Raw genomic sequence first — 17,079 nt, forward strand, 5'->3', positions numbered from 1 at the left:
CATTCTTTACACTCAAAAACACACACACACACACACACACACACACACACACACACACTCGTTTTGTAGCCAGATGGTCGTGTGCTGACCACCCGCAATTCAACCTTGGCTGGGTTTTGATTAGAGGTTAAGGGCCAGTGACTTTATCCTGACCAATGACGTTGCAAACCCTGCCGAGACAGGTGTGTGAGTGAGAACAGTGTAATAGAATAATCAGGCTGGCATGAATGAAAAGCTCAAACAACCAATTGAACATAAACAGTAAAGGCTGCAGCACCGCTTGCTGGTCAGCTACTGTCATTACAGCCAAAACATAAGCTTTTAAACTTACTTTTTTAAGTCTCTAAAAAATCTGGATAAAAATTAAGCCCTCTTCTCCTTTATATTCCCTCTTGACACTCAATTCTGAAAACTACTTATCTAACCTTGATTATTTTTACTTTAAAAAGTGAAAAAGATTTGGTTTTTGACATTTATTTGTAGCACTCAGTGTTTTAAATAGTTGCTCATCTACTCATAGGACATGAGGCCATTATGAAGCAATCTCATTGGTCAAATGTTGCTAGAAACAAAATATCAAACTTTTGTAGTGAGAATTACTTATTATTACCATAATGGTAGTCGCTTGGCCCAACTGTATGTAAGTTACAAAGTTTACCTTCACAAAGGCAGTCATTGTCTAACCCTGTTCCTCTCTCTACAGTTTAAAGCTTTTAAAAATAAAAAAAATTAAAAAATTAAAACTGTTACAAAACAGTGTGAACATAAAGTGCGTGGTGTCGCAAAAACCACAGCAAAGCTTACTGACCAGACAATGGGAATGCTGCACAGAAAAAGATATGAAAGGATATCACATTAAAAGCAAGACAAAGAGACAGGAAAATGTATTAAAAAAAAAATTGGTTATGATTCTTATGAAATCTTCAAAACACATCATGTGTCAACTAACAAAAACAGCAAAATAAAAAATAATATAGCTCTGTAGACACGAACAAAAATGTTCTGTAATAAAAAAAAGGAATAAAATTAGTTAATAATTAATATCATTACTATCCCACATTATAATCATTATAGATCCCAGTTGAATGTATGTATTTTCCTTTTTACAGGTAATAATTTTAACTGAACGACATCTCCGCCTCCGACAGGACAGGAGTGGTGGACGAGGAAGTGGAATCAGCCAATGAGGCAGTGCTATTGTCCATGTTCCTGTTCCAGGTGCCCCGATTGGGCGTTGACGGGTAGGAGGGCGTGGAGCAGTTGGAGGGCGGGCCCGAACCGGAGCTGGGGCTGGGGCTGGGGCTGCTGTGATTGGACAAGGACGAGAATAGGGCATCCTTTCGGAGACCTTTGTTCTGGAGCTCCATCTGAAGGTGCTGGCAGATTTCCTCTGGCAGTCGCTGATACTCCTCCTCTAGTTCCCTCTCCAACTGAGTCTGGAGCTGGATAACAAACACCAGAAAGTAATAGTTTGAAATAGAACCTAAGTATGTAGCTACAACCAGGAAGTGATTGAATTAGCTTAGCTTAGCATAAAGACTGGAAGCAGGGGGAAACAGCTTCCAATTTCTTTTTTAAATACACAAATGAACATCTCTAAAGTGCACAAATTAACACGTTGTATTTTGTTAGTTTAATCCATACACAAGTAGGAGGAGTTAAGTGCTATAACAATATTTTTTTAAACAAATGACATATAGACTTCTGCATCATTTTTCATTTACAGGTATAAACTGCCTCTGCTCTTAAATGGGTTACAATGACAGCAGCTCAGCGTGTGAATTGGTGTGTTTTTTGCTCACCATTGGAAGTTCCTCATCTATGTGTTGCAGCACCTCCCGCTGCCTCAGCATCAACTTGTCCTGTCTCCTGGTCTGAGCCTCCTCCAGCTGGCGTGTGAGAGAAAGAAGAGCAAGAAGGGAGGAAGATTTTGGAAGGAAGGAAGGAAAGGGGCAGAAAGATGCAGAAATGGGATGGAAATTTGAGGGGTTTCACACAGGAAAGGCAGGGAATAGAAATGTATGAGAGATAAGGGATGGAAAGCAGTGAGTAAGAAGGAAGAAGATTTTAGGAGGGGAAAAAAAATATACAAGGATGAGGTAAGGCAGGATGGCAATGTGGATTAGGAGGCAAAAAGATAATAAGGGAAGAAGGGAAAAGAAGGAGTAAAGTTGATGACAATGGCACATTGTACTGTACAGTAGGCAACTGGCCCTTCTCAAGGACTACTGGTGATAAGAGTGTGTGTGCGTGCTACGGTGGATACTTACCCTGCGGATTAAGGCGACAGAATCTTGAATATGTTTCCTGTTGATCTCATTCAGTTCCCTGCAGAGAGAGACAAACGGATGAAGACAAAGAGTGAAGAAAATAAAAGGAAAAAAGATGAAATATGATAGAAGTGTGAATAAAAATAAGATCTGACAGAAATAAACATTTGTATTTCCAGTTTCTTACGTTTCAGCTTTGTCTTTTTCGCGGCTCTTGGCTTCGCTGATGCTGTTTTGTCGCTTCCTGTCCAGGATCTTCTGGAGCTCTTTCTTCTCCCTGCAGACACAAAACACAGCCGAATGAAGACAAACTGCAAGTTATATATAGAAATTTGCCACTGTTGTTATTAAAAATGAGATGCTTGTTGTGAATCCAACCTGTGGGCATCAGAGTCACGTGGTGTAAAAAGGCACAGAAGTCATCTTAAAATCAACACTATTGCAAAAAGTTAATACCATAATCAGAACTAAAAGCAGAAAGTCACTCTGGCAGTGACATCTGTGTCCTGCAAGGTGAAACAGCCGCACTTACTTCTCACACGTCTCCCTGAGCTTTTTCAGCTGAGCTGCTTGGCATTCTTGGGCCGTCTCCTTTAACTTCTGGAAGGCCTAAAAACACACGGCAGCAGACGACAACCTGTCAGCATTATCACTGTGCAGATGTACCACAGTGCCACAAAGTTTCTTAGAGGTCAGCTAATGAGGAACTGTGTGTATATTTAAGAATTCATAAGAGGGACGCAGTGTTACTCCCGAGTGTGTCACCTTGAGTGTGCATTGACGCTTTTCATATGTAGGTGTGTGTCGTTACCTCCTTCAGGTGTGTTTGTTGCTTCTCTCTCTCGGATGCATGAAGCTGCTGTCGGAGCTTCAGCAGCTCTTGCATCTGCCATTCCCTCAGCTGTACTGTCTGCTTCTCAATCTCCTGATTCAACGCTGTCAGCTCACTTTGCACCGGCTCCTGGGGCTCGCTGAACACACACATACAAGCATACACACACATACACACACAACAATATACACAGTGAGGTCAGGTTCAGTTGGTTAGTTGAATTAAAACAGACCTTTGTCTTTCTTGTCAAGTTCCACCCATTAACACACTGTTTTCCATCCATCTATCCAAATATTTAATAATTCTTTTTCCTCCATTCCTTCCCCATTTAAAAGGTACTTCTTTAGATCTTTTTCCAAGCTCTAAATCCATTAATCCTTACTTTTTTTTCATGCTACGTTTGAGGTGTTTCTCCATCTGACTGCGTCGCCTCTGGGTCTCAGATTCAATCTTGCTACTCCGACTCTTCTGTTCCTTACTCAGATTCCACACCTGCTAATACACACACACACCCACATGCAAAAGGAAGTGATTTTTCTGCATCTAGTGGCAACATAGTTGGACCCAGACGTTTTCTATGGAGAGGTGAGAAATTACATGTACCTTCTTTAGGTGTTTCTTACGAATCTCTTTGAGTTCTTTGCTATGTTTCTTCACCAGCTTCAAATAACCCTTCTGTTGCTTCAACTCCTCTATAGACTGGGCAGGGGCCTCTGGGACACAGAAAAACACACAGACATAGAGTTATGGCCAATTACCAATGTAATTTATCAGTGTAAATCTTAATCTTGCTGAAAACTGGCCACTCCTGGCTGATGGTCATTAAATATAGAGTATATGACACACACATATGATTTCACTAATGTCTGTGTGCAAATGATGCTGGAATGACCTTACCTGCCAGAACAGTGGCTATGAGGTCTTCTTTCTGACTTGGTGCTACACACACACAGAAAGAAATAAAAGAGGGGAACCACACAGACAGAGTATGTGTGAAATGGATGATGAGAAAATTAACCAGACATGAAACAGCAGGAACGAACAAAACAGTTTAACATATATGTACATCTTGTATTGAAAAAAACATTTCATTAATGGAAGAAACTGGCTATGCTAATAAGATCTGAGACATCTATTTACAAGATCTGAGATCTTGTAAATAGATTACAATGGATGTTTGTGAAGTGAAGACATGCATGGACATATTATACACTATACACTTCCTTGCAGCAGGCTGATACAAATATACATGAGAGGTAAAGCAGACTCATACAATTTAGCAACTCTTTGCCTGCTACACTGCCATAATGCAGGTGTAATAGTTTTTTTTGTTTTGGCACATTACACATGGCTTTGTATCACATCTTGGAAAATTCTCAGAAAAAGCGACCAAATTGTGCCTCTAGTGTCTGATTACATATTAGTGAGGATAAGTGCAGATAAATTACAGTTGTAGGTATTTAAACATGTTACATGTAGACAATAAGACAACATTCTACCTGGCGGAGATAATTTGATGACGTCAGGAGAATCATCCAATGAGTAGGGAGGGAGGGCGTGGAAGGGGGTTGGGAGTCGACCTCCTGGAATGACTTCACTCTCTCTCCTGGTCTCTCCCTCTTTGGGCTGGTTGGTGATATGCTGGAGAAAAGCAACAGAAGGACGAATTTGAGTGATTGAGAGTCAACAATCTGGAAGACTATCACACAGTTAGTGACTTACTACCGACTTATTGAGGAACAGTGAGGGGGTTTGGGGAATGTTTATATCTTCACATCCACACGCATGTTCTGACCTCCCTGCAACTTCTTTTTTTTCTTTGCAGCTGGTTATTATTATCCAACACACAGATGTGTCTTACCTCACTGTTGTCCTCTATGAGAACAGCCAGCTGTGTCTCTCTCTTGTGCAATTGACTGATGTGCTTAATGGGGTTTGTCAGAGCCTCCGCGTACTCTAAGAATACACACACAAACACACACACAGAAAAAAAGATAGTGCCTTAATGTCATGGACGTGCACAAGTTCATATAGATCTGGACAAGTGGCAGAGATATTTGAAGTCTTTTATGGTTAGTCCAAATCAGAAGTCTTCAAGCTAATTGCAAGTAAAAGGTACTTCACTAACTTTAATAGCAATAAGTAAATTGATTTGCAGTGTGGGGCTCCCTTCAGGTCTCTGAATGCTGGCCATTATTGACATGGCATTTCACGAGACCGTGGCCTTTTGATGAATATGGTTCTGGGTTTTAAAATGTAATTATTTTGCTTTCAAGTCTCAAGTTGTCTTTAAGGAATGATTTAATCTTTTAGGAAATACACTTATTTGCAGAGAAGATCAATACCACTCTAATTTTTGTACGATAAACATGAAGCTACAGCCAGCAGCCAGTTAGCTTAGCTTAGCATTAAGACTGGGAACAGGGGAAAACAGTTAGCCTGGCTCTTTCCAACTAACAAAATCAGCCTACCAACACCTCTAAATCTAACCAATTGATATGTTATATCTTGTTTGTTGTTAATCTGTTCAAAAAACAAAGCATAAAAACAACATGTTGTTGTGGTTATATAGTGGACCATTTCTTGGCTGGGCATTGGTTGGTGGCGACCTCAACCACCCCCTAGATAACCTAGGTGGGTGGTCGTCTGCCTCGACCAGCTGCGCTGAGAGGGAGAGAGAGAACAGAGACGAGAGAGAGAAGAGAGAGAGAGAGAACACACACGACAAATGGGTGCACCACAACAACTACACTAATAGTAGTGGACTGACTGATGATGAACCAGAGAAGTTGATCGCGACGACAACAACCGATTGGGGGACAATGAGCATGTGATTAATAGTAATATAGTCGTATATAATCTACTAATAGTCCAATAACTAATATCAATAAAATAACTTCAGGTAATATTAAGCAAATGGCAGTCAAGCAGGGCCATGGCATTAAACAAAGTAGATTTAACATAATAAATTGATTAATTAATTGGTGAGCTTGTAGGCAGATTTTGTTCATGCTAACAGTTCCCCAAGTCGTCATATGGGTTCTGTGGTGCAGAGTGCTGTTGCTGGTGTTCTTACCCTGGTGTTCATTGGGGATGTAGTCCTGAGCTTCAGTGTAAACCAGCAGAGAGGGCAGGAGTAAGGGCTGATTAAGCTCATTCTTCAGGTTGATATAGTGGTAGCCTAGAGGGAAGGAAGACAGAAAGAAAGAAAGAAATGACTACTGTCTATTGGTGCTGGACAGTAAAAGGTACAACAGCTTGTAGATGACATCAGTAAAGGGATAAATGCTTGACATTACAAGAGTGCGTTTATGTGTGTGCGTGTGTGTGTGTGCACGTGTGTACTGACCAGGTCTAATGGCCGACACAGGGAGAATCCGGTGTCCAATGAACTTGCCGTTTTCTTCAAACACTGCTATCCTCAGAGAGGCCAGCGTTGGGAGGACCACCTGGAGAGAGACGGTTGTTGATGCCATGGGAGTTTAGAGAGCATGGAGTTAACAAAGGACAGACAAAGAAGGGCGAGAGAAAGATCTGAAAGACATCTGAATTGTGATGTGTGTGGATTAGTTACCTTATTAAACACAAACATTTCATCATCCCATACGGGGTCCAGCGAGTTCCCATTGGATGTTTTGGTTCTGTACTTCCTCTTTGTGTCAGCAGGAAGTCCGAACATGTCCACTTCCACGTACACGCCAACCTTTTTGTCCAAGAGGAACTGGCCTGAGATCACCTGGTAGATATTTATATTATACATTTTTATTTTACCAACCTGTGCAAAGAAATGTATGTCCAAATGGTGACACGTTTTGTTCTCACCTTAATTTTGACAGTATTGGCGACTATACCATCCACTATGTTTTCTGTAAAAGGGTCAAAGTGTTTGTCCGTCCTCCTCATGAACTCAGGTTTCAGCAGGTAGCCGCTGCCGCCATTATACTCAAACACACCCATGTTCAGCTGCATAGGGAGGTCTGGTGGAGAGGAATGGAGATATGAGGACGGAACGGAGGTGTGGTAGAGGGATGAGAAAAAGCAAGAAAGGATGGGAAAGGAGGGATTTAGAGGGATAAAAACTGAGATGCTTTAACTTGACTCCTGAGTCTTGAATTATTTATGAAGCCGAGGAGAATCCTTAAATTTTCATCTACACTACAGTATCTGCCAGCGACAGAGAGACCTTTAAGACCTTATTTATGTTTCCTGGAATTGAATCGAAAGCCTAAAAACTGAAAAAAATGAAATGAGTGGAAAAACAACTTCTTCTGGTAACTGTACACAATTTATGTACAAGTTATAAATGTCCCGTGGATACTTTGTACTTTACATGCCCAAGTTAGGCCATCTGAGGCAGAAATAACAGGACTTACCGAGTGTCTGGAAGTTTAGCGCCACCATCTGGCAGCCGACATTCCAGAAGAGTTGAGGCATGTAGTTGGAGCTGTCCACCCGTGTTCCTTTAGGGTAGATCCGGCTCAGCTGATTCTTATTGTACCTGGAGGAGTGCTGTTAAGATCCAAACACTGTATATGTGGCATATATGTGCACTGACCATTTATTACATGTTATAAATTGCAGCAGATAAAAGGCAATCATCACTTTTTTTAAAAGGTCAAAAGTAGAGACTAGGCAACATTTTTTCAGGTTTTAAGGCTTTTCCTCTCTCAATACCTCAGACAGTTTTCAGACACACCAAAGCCTATGCACACATAAACTGTATTCCACAAAAGAAGCTCAAGTTTTCAAGCAATGACAAGCCACCAGGGATACTCGACAAACTCAATAGGGGAGCTCTTCAGCGTGTCCATGCCTTTCGTTTCCACAAACGACGACATCTCAAAGAACTTCTTCCTCTCTGGTGGAGAGAAAGAATGAAAAACTCAGATGAAGAATAAGATTGTGATAAATATGAGAAAAAAAGACAAACGAAATCGACACAGGTACAGTAATTGATTAAGATAATCTATGTGCGACAGGTCTGCGCGACAAGACTGATCATTAACCGCAAATGAGTCCACACAGCCGGTCTCTCTGCCTAATGAGCTAAACAGGAGAGGTGCTTAGAAACTAACAGGGCTTGTCCATCCCCCTCACACACACTGCTTTTCTTTCACTTCACACTTTCTCTCAGCACAAAGTTACTGCATCTTCCTGTCTCCCTCTTTATCACACACACACACACACACACTTACTGTTCGCCACCTCGAAACTCTTGAATTTGACAGGTTCAATGTAGTTGACGAGAGTCGACATCTCCTCTGTGGCATTCACCTCACTGCTGGCTGTACCCTGAGGAAGGCATATACCACCAATCAATCAATCAGCCCATCAATCAGTCAGACGCCCCCTGTCAGTGTTGATGGCTCTTACCTCGTCAGAGTTCGGCTTTTTCAGCTCTGCCGCGGGTTCGTCCTCCTCCTCCTCCTCGCTCTCTCCTTCGCCTCCTGGTAGGATGTCATAAAAATAACTAATGCAAAATGTATACCACACTGGCACCCTTTCTGTTAATTCATTCCACTCTTCTTTAACCCACCTAGGGACTTGCGAGGCTCAGAGTCTTTGACCATCCTCTCAGCCAGCTTCTCCTCCCCGTTGGACAGGAGCTGACTTCCATCACTGTCATTCAATGGACAGTCTGCACAGATAACAGCTAAAGATGAGCTTCAATTTGGTACCTTAAAATCTTTTTGTTTTTGCACATATATGTGTGGTTAAAGGTCTCTGTCAGCCTCACTTTAAGCTTGTGTGTGCGAGACCCGATGTAGCTGTCAGCTATATGCCATCTTGGCCTAAAACTATACAGTTTTGCATTCTTTCAAACACTGTGTGCTGGTTTTATTTAATTATTACAACCAGACAAGCTAAATACAATGTTAAATACATCTAAACCTGCAGTTTCTCAGCCATACATGCCACCACAAGAGACGTAGGTAGTTGTTCGCGCTCACCATTGACGGGTGATGACTGCTCCTCCTGCTCTCTGCGTCGTATGCTGCCACCACTTGAGGGTCGGTGGTATTGGTGCTTTTTCTTGTTTTTAATGAGAATCTTCCCCAGCATCTCCTGTGGTGAGGGGAGCGGCTGACCAGGGTCCAGCTAAAGACACAACAATGAGGAACAAAATAATGCTAGATTAGGTAACTTAGGTAATACTTTTAAATGGCAAGCAAGGGTAGTTCAGAAAATAATCTCTAAACAGATAAAGAACTCTTTGACAGGATAAGACATCCCTTAATTTAGCATCTGAGATAAAAAACTTTTTCTTGACTTAGAGTAATCAGGAGGCGCTCTGAACAAGGTCTTAGTAGATTTGTGGACTGGCAGCCACAACATATTTTCAAATTTAATGCTACAATTTCACAGGAGTCACAGGACCAGGCAAAGTGTTTTATAACTGCATTTAAACAGTCCTGAAATCAGATCAGTCTAAAGCAGCAACAACTTTGCAGTCTTAAACTCTGTTTAGTTTAGTAGTAAAAGTGATTCACATTCAAACTGATTCATTCCTGCAAATCAAGCTGCCCTCTCCAAAACTGCAATCATTGTATGGGTCAACCTGCATTGTGAATAAACACATGATGAAATGGTTGCAGGTTTTGGCCATTGCTTACATATATTTCTTATGAATTAACACAATTCTGAGAAATATCTAGTCCTTGTGTCTAACATCCTGTTACCCTTGGTTTGGGTCAAAGGTCTTGCCATATTTCAAGTTTCAGTTAAAGAACTTGATAGGTTGAAAAAAAAAAGTCAAACTACCTTTTTACAGTTACAGTTATAAAAACAGAGAGGTTTATGAGGTTGAAAGCATCACGAGTTGTGTTTTATTACAAAACTATCAAGATCATGAGCTGATGTGCATATAACAAGCCGTTTGATCATAATTGATGGTTTTGCAAATTGATTAACACCATGACTTCAGAGTGAAAGGATATTAGTGTGTTGTTAGTTTTTCTTGAGGAACAGCAGTGAGACATCACTTAAAATGCGTTTATTTCAGACTAAAAACAGAGCTTAAATTAGTAAATTCAGTGCAACACATTGGCAAATTTCATGTCAGATCTGACTGGAAATCAGTCTTACCGGATATTTCTCCAGTGGATCAATAAGCAGGGCATCTCCAAAGATGGTCCTGCAGTACTCTGCCATTTTGGCCTGCTGCTTGGCCCTGACAGAACAAGAGACACACGTAAGTTTCTGGTTTACTTTAACCTGCCATAATGGGACGGGGCCCTTAAATTAAACCCCCACGACTTACGAATCAACATGGTTTTCAAAGGACAGGATGAGGGGGTATGGCGAGGTCTTGAAAGCACTCTCTGCTATTGCCTCAATCACCTCCTACAGTCCGAGAAAGAATGAGAACATGAATTCCACTGAATAAAATTAAAGTAGCCGGTAAAATAAACATTTCCTCAGATTGCTGGGAGTTTCATGAATGTTTAGAACCAAGATATACAACCTAGCACCTTATAAATCAAACAGCACAACTTTTTTATGCAGTTACGAAGCAAATTATTTTTTATGATAGCGGGTAAAATTATTTTAATAAAACCCCAAAATACAAAGATTTTCAGCTTTTGCTTTCTTCTGTTTGTTCAAACTGTCTGTGGCTGCTGCCTCTGGATTCAGCATGTCTGAATCCACTGCACAAAGAACTTGCTGACCAAATCGCACAAATAAACCAAGGTTAAGAGATTCCTTTCATAATTCTTATTTTTTGATATTTTAAACAGCCGGTGGAGGACAACTATGGCTTTATAACTAATACATACAAATGGACCTCTTAACTTGAATTCCACCATAATCATAAAAATACAGCTCTTCTTGTGTGCAGATGTAAAAACTCTCATGAATTGGTGATTTATTAAATCACTTTTATAGAGATAAAGTGGAAAACAGACATTTATGTAAGGCAAAAACCCCCATGAACATTTCAAACCCTTGTAAAAATGTAATGTTATAAAAGAGAAATATCTTACACAAACTCAACCTAACCAAGGTGGCACAATTAAACTAGACAGAAACATTGAAAAGGGACAATCCTGGGCGATTGAATGCACAACAAAATCATATGTGAATGCCAAAAAGCTGTGACTACCACCTTAAAGGGGATCTCAGTGGTCATGGTGAATCCGTGGGTGATGTAGGGCTCCTCATCCTGTGGCCGGCCCTTCCAGCAGTCCAGCTCTACACAGCGACAGCCAGTCAGCAACACCTGCCTGTACATCTCCACTGACGACAGACCGGTCAGCTGACCCACTGCGGGCAGGCAAGATAAGCAAAGCCGACAGAAAGTTGGTTTCGGATCCAAAAGATTAACTATAAAGCTAGATTTGGAGCATTAGTGTCAATGTGCGTGTCTTTTTACCTGTGAGGTACGTGTTGTGTGAGGAGTTGATAAAGTAGTGAGACAGCGGTTGGTTCATGTCGTCAATGACATCCAGCCTCTCTGGAGGTACGATGCTGTTTTCCTCGCCTCCCAGATACCGAGTGAAAGCCTGCAAACTGATCTGGTCTGCAAGGGAGAGAGAGAGAGAGAGATGAGGACAGGTTGTGTTTGCTGACTATAAATTTCAGTTTAAATGGACGGACCAGCATCCATCTGCTCAATGGGCGTAACTGATTTAGTGAAAGGACTGGAAGATGCTATACTAAATTAACATCATGTGCTCTAACAGTAAACTGATCCAAAAAAGCATACGGTTGTTGTTTTAGGACAGACACCAACAGACTTCTGAACTGTTCTGTGGGCTGGATAGTGGATCATCTTACAGATTTTGGCTTAACAGTATCCTAGCAGAGCGGCTCACGGTAGCCAAGGCTGTGTTTTCTTTCCTCAGTTTTGTACAGTTTATCCACTGACGACCACAGCAAAACATGTGGAGGACATTTTCGTCAAATTTGCAAAGAATTTCCTACGTTCTGGCTTTTAAAAGAGGACAAGCACTTTGCTGCAATAAAAGTGAAGGAAATCAATCGTACCTATAAACTTGTAATTATCAGAGTATTGCAGCTGATAAACCCAGCTTTGGGTTAAACAGATACAGTCTAAAAGAAGATACAGTAGAATCTACACTGAATCCTCGTTATCCAGCGAAAGAATATGATTTATGTGGAGAGCACATTGAAAACAAAAGAACCAGGGCCGATTTATATCCGCTGCTTTATTTCATCATACAATCTCACAACTGAAGACACAAAATAATGGTAAGAAAAGCACACTGACCTCTCTCCAGCTGGCTGGTGTTGGTCTCATATTTCTCCATGATCTGTCGGACCTGTTCTCTTTTCAGCGGGGGGTACAGCACCTCGTTCAGTCTGGAGTCTCGCTGCCTGCGGTTGATGAAGTCCATGAGCTGGTCCAAAGAGATGAATGGCTTCCTCTTGGAGCCACTGAAGGAAAGAGAAAAGCGTACTGAAATGAGTGTGTGCATGGGCACTGAGGTGCATGCTGGGAGCTTTACTGGGAAGCCTAAAAATATAACAAGAGCATCATTACGAAAGGATTTACAGTGGGGAGTTGAAATTTTAGTCTGTCAAAAGGCAATAAACATCATGAAAAATGACAGCGTGTGTTTGGGAAAACTTTATCTATGTGTATCATACCTTTCCTCAAAGATGCTTTGTATCTCAGGCCGGAGACAGAGGCTGTCGAGAAACTTCTGGAAGGCCTCCCACGTGAAATCATCTGGCTTGAGTCCCTCCGACTGGGAGAGAACGGAGAGGATTGTGTATAAAGATATGGAAGGAAGGAGAAAGAGGCCTGGTGGTTTCAGAGACACTTTGATCCTGTTAACAGTCAGATGGCCTCCAGCAACACTGGAGGATGAACACTGATGACATTGTCAGTCGTGGCTCAGACCCTCCTCAGTCTTCTCCCACTTTTTGTGTTCTTTCTTTTGACCAGCAGGTGGCACCAGAGTACAACAATACAGAAAGAAACGCTGACAGTGCAGTTTGCACAAGCTGCTCTCTTATTCAAAAAGGCAGGTCTTGTGACTCCAAACTGATTTTTAGGAAAGATTGCACAGACTAATAACAAACACGAAACCTTGTTTTACCTACCAAACCACAAATCTTGTGGTTGCTTACACTGCGCATAAAAGCAAAGATTCTGACAATACAATAAATAAAAACCCCATGACTAATTTTTTCATTTGACTCTCAGGTTTGAAAGAATGAATGAAAAAGTATTTTAACTTAGTTGCTCTTTCTAAGAAGCCAAATTTATAGGAAATATCCTGTGACTGAAAATGAACTAAATTTAATTCAGGTGGCAGTCTCTGAATGCGTTTACTGTAAGAGGCCACAAATTGATGTTAAAACACTAAAGGTTGATATTGTTGTCAATGTTCAGGTTGGTTTGGTCAAGTTTTCACTCCTACAATCACTTGTTGTGGCAGAAGCTGAACCCCACAACCATTACTTTTAGTTCATTATTTATCCATTACTTTGATACTAGATTTCCACTGTTCATCCATTGTTTTTGATTAATGAAATAAAATGTTTTATCCATTAAATGGTAAATGGACTTATGTAGCGTATGCCTTTCTAGTCTTCTGACCACTTTACACCACATGTCACAATCACCCATTAACACACAGTCATACACCGATAGCAGAAGCTGCCATGAAAGGCGCCAACTGCTCATCAGAAACTAAGTAACTCACACACACTGACACATCGATCAGGACACTTCGACATAAAGAAGAAGGAGCCGGGGATCCAACTCCAAACCTTCTGATTACCTCTAAACCTGTGATTTTAATGGAAACATGTGGCTTTAAACAGATGGTTTGATAGTGCCTGCGTGGTAAATATGAAGGTATGGCCAGCAGACAGGTAGCTTAGCTTAGCACAAAGACTGGAAACAGCTAGTCTTTCTCTGTATATAATATAACACGTTATTAACTTGTTTGTTTAATCTGTTAATCTTGTTGAAAGTAATTTAAAATGTATATATGTATATTTTTACCATACAGCCTACAGCCTTTTTTTTGTGCCTTCCTTAAATTGCAAAGGCATGCAAAGAATGCTATGCAACACCCCAGGGTGAGAGATTGTTAGTTATACAGCTATTATCAGGTATGAACCAATACAAGATACACATATCTTCAGTAGCTCTGTGGTCAGTGATTGCTTCTGATGATTACCCTGTTATTGAGGAGGCCACACTGCTCCAGAGCCGTCTCCACTCTCTTTTTATCTGAAAACATCTTGAGAATACTGAAAGACAGAGAGTTTGGAGAAATATTTTATCATGTAAGTCAGTAAATGCATTCACCTTTTAAAGTTTATTGTTCTCAACATTAAAATAAAAAGACAAGAAAGCAAAGTCTGAAAGGATCAACAGTGAACAGTGATAAACTAGAGATGAACTAAAGAAGAGACGAGAGAGAAAGTGGAAGAGATACAGAGAAGAGGAAAGGAAAGAAGAAGTTGAGGGCTCTGATGTACAACTTTAAAAAGTGGTTGTTTGTGTGTGTTTCTCACTTCTTCACAGGAATCTTCCCATCTTGATTCACCTGCAACTTTAACCTGGTGTACCTGAAACAGACAGAAAGCTTTAAAAATAATGATCTAAAATCTAAAACAGTTGTCTCATGTTGAGAATAGACACACACAACTTCTTACGCTTTGAGAAGGAAGGTGTTCCGTGATGCATTCTGGGAAAGTATGTTTGTGGCCAAAGTGAACAGCTCATCTGTCCAAATCTGGAAACGCACACAGACCGGAACGAGATGATAAAAACAGGGTTGTTTGACTGTTCGTCTGATGCTTAAACCGAGCAGTTTCTATATACAATATACAACACACACACGCAGATGGAATAATCCGTCTTAACTGCTAAACATGCACATGCCTCTATGTCAACATCGTAAAGTGAGTAATCAGCATATGGCCAGAGGAAACAAGGAGGCGAGTACAGGGGGCTAAGGAGGAAGGAAGGAAGGAAGGAAGAAATACTATGTGCAAATATAAGTATTGTGAGTAGGTTATGGGATGGTAGTGGCGGTATCTATGGTTACCTTGGCTGTGTCTTCCTGCATAGCCTGGAAGTTGAGGAAGGACGTGTTGACCAGGTCGTTGCCATGGACGACAGTTACCAGCTTTCCTTCTACGTGGTCACCCTTACCAAAGCCCAGCACCTCTCGCAGCTTCTGGTCCTGATACAGATACACACACACACACAACAACACACCACACACACACAACACAACACCGCACACGCCACGGCACACAAATATATTGGACACAACAGTGGTTTGACTTCTGCTTCCGAACTCCACATCCTTCCCGCTCCTTGTCCATCTCCCCGTCTCCTGAGAACAGTAAATGTGATGCATGTGGTGTAGCACTCTGATCTAATTAACCAAACGACTCTTTCCTTCTCTTTGGACGACTTTCTCATCCACCAACTCTCTCGAACACTCAAAGTCTCTCTATCAATTAGGCATGCTCTCCATCACTCCCTCTCGATCGTGTTTCTCTTTTATTTCAATTGAATAAACTAACTTGGATGACTATTTATCAAGCAAAGTACTGCCAAAACAGCGCACAAAATGTACTATGTCATTCAGCAGCGAGAGTTTAAAGGATCAGTTCAACGCAATTATGAAAAAAACAAAACATTGTTTTCAGAAACAGCAGTGTTACTAAAGAGAATTCACAGACTACTTTCTACCAAAGAAATAGTCCTCGTTAAAACATATAAAAGTTGACAGTGAGTTCTGTGGTTTCTCCAGCGACAGGAACACTGCTTCTGGATATAAATGTTTGTTGAACATTTTTGGCCAACACACTACAAATACAACATCGGTATATTATCATCTTTTAAAGCTCATATGGCAAACTTATTAACAAACAGGTGCTTATTTACATCTCCAGCTCATACGGAGCAACATTTGGAGTACTTATTTGGAGTTCTGCCACTGACAAATGTAAAGTACATAATATTCAATTCTCCTTTCAGCTCTGCGTCAAGGGCTCTATCAACTCTTGGAGGGAATCTATTTGGGACCTTTAGCTGATGAAATGCTCCACTGTATAGCTAGTTGCTAACATTGTCTGTCGGCAGTTTGGTGCTGAGCAAGAGTAAAATGAGTTCATTAGAGATACTTCTGCAGGAAACAGCTGCAGCTTAAACGACAGAAACAACAACTAATCAGTTAAAGAACACCTAAATGCTACGAATCACCCTTTTCGCATAGTGGTATGATCCATTGTTAATATGAAAATCTTGATTATAGCAGCTTTAAAATTAATTTTACAAAGCTGTGGGGTGGAAGCAGAAATCACAGAGACAGATGTCTAAAAACCTAGCCACACCATCATTCTTTTTCTCAACACTACATTTTGACATTACTCAGCAGTCTTAAGGGCACGTCCTTACCATGGCAGCCACAAAATTCAGTTTTTACACAACACCCCTAAATGTCACACAGTAACTAGACAATATTTCTGAACATGTAGTTTTGGTAAACCATGGCTAAGGCTTTATTGCAGGCATCTCCTCTTACACACTGATTGAAAGCAGAGCCGAATTTTAGTGTTCATTACTTCAATAACAGTATGTAAGTGAAGTAATAATGTAAAACGCTGCCAGTGACAGTAAACAGTCTCTTATCGTTAAACAATCTGATCCACGAGCGCGACATGAACACATCCACACGTTTGAACTGTTAACCACCAATATATCACCGTCTCTGTCGGCCACATCTACCCTCTTACACAACGACTTCCTCGCCAACAGTCACTGCTTATATCACTTCCTGTCTGACAGTCCATCTGACTGTCAGCAGGCTCATTAGCGCTCTGTCACCTTTGCACCATCAGCTGAGAGAGAAAACACACGCATACAGTGGACACACACATCTTTTGGTGACAGTCACACTTGAGCATCATTCTGATCAGAGAACAAAGTTATCAACAGCAGTAGATGACAGCTTCTCTCTCCCGCTCTCTCTCTCT

General features: G+C 41.0%; 1 protein-coding gene across 1 annotated transcript in view; it reads right to left on the reverse strand.

The window, feature by feature from the left end:
* Positions 1-6: 6 nt before the first annotated feature.
* Positions 7-17,079, reverse strand: part of plcb3 (phospholipase C, beta 3 (phosphatidylinositol-specific)) — a 48,829-nt gene continuing 31,756 nt past the window's right edge. Inside the window, exons 4-34 of the mRNA XM_035675606.1 lie at positions 15,138-15,275; positions 14,743-14,822; positions 14,602-14,655; positions 14,262-14,334; positions 12,715-12,815; positions 12,335-12,501; positions 11,477-11,623; positions 11,210-11,367; positions 10,364-10,446; positions 10,189-10,273; positions 9,054-9,201; positions 8,639-8,740; positions 8,476-8,549; positions 8,298-8,394; positions 7,876-7,960; positions 7,476-7,600; positions 6,925-7,079; positions 6,677-6,838; positions 6,452-6,551; positions 6,179-6,283; positions 4,964-5,058; positions 4,602-4,743; positions 4,000-4,041; positions 3,706-3,815; positions 3,485-3,594; positions 3,082-3,241; positions 2,803-2,879; positions 2,458-2,547; positions 2,271-2,328; positions 1,803-1,889; positions 7-1,442 (exon numbers count right to left, since the gene is read on the reverse strand). Coding sequence (XP_035531499.1) covers positions 1,119-1,442; positions 1,803-1,889; positions 2,271-2,328; positions 2,458-2,547; positions 2,803-2,879; positions 3,082-3,241; positions 3,485-3,594; positions 3,706-3,815; positions 4,000-4,041; positions 4,602-4,743; positions 4,964-5,058; positions 6,179-6,283; positions 6,452-6,551; positions 6,677-6,838; positions 6,925-7,079; positions 7,476-7,600; positions 7,876-7,960; positions 8,298-8,394; positions 8,476-8,549; positions 8,639-8,740; positions 9,054-9,201; positions 10,189-10,273; positions 10,364-10,446; positions 11,210-11,367; positions 11,477-11,623; positions 12,335-12,501; positions 12,715-12,815; positions 14,262-14,334; positions 14,602-14,655; positions 14,743-14,822; positions 15,138-15,275 — 3,534 coding nt within the window. The 3' untranslated portion in view covers positions 7-1,118. The remainder of the gene's footprint in view (positions 1,443-1,802; positions 1,890-2,270; positions 2,329-2,457; positions 2,548-2,802; positions 2,880-3,081; positions 3,242-3,484; positions 3,595-3,705; positions 3,816-3,999; positions 4,042-4,601; positions 4,744-4,963; positions 5,059-6,178; positions 6,284-6,451; positions 6,552-6,676; positions 6,839-6,924; positions 7,080-7,475; positions 7,601-7,875; positions 7,961-8,297; positions 8,395-8,475; positions 8,550-8,638; positions 8,741-9,053; positions 9,202-10,188; positions 10,274-10,363; positions 10,447-11,209; positions 11,368-11,476; positions 11,624-12,334; positions 12,502-12,714; positions 12,816-14,261; positions 14,335-14,601; positions 14,656-14,742; positions 14,823-15,137; positions 15,276-17,079) is intronic.

The sequence above is a fragment of the Morone saxatilis genome, unplaced genomic scaffold (genome assembly GCF_004916995.1).
Source record: "Morone saxatilis isolate NCDOM2014 unplaced genomic scaffold, NCSU_SB_2.0 Contig4, whole genome shotgun sequence".
NCBI lineage: Eukaryota > Metazoa > Chordata > Actinopteri > Moronidae > Morone > Morone saxatilis.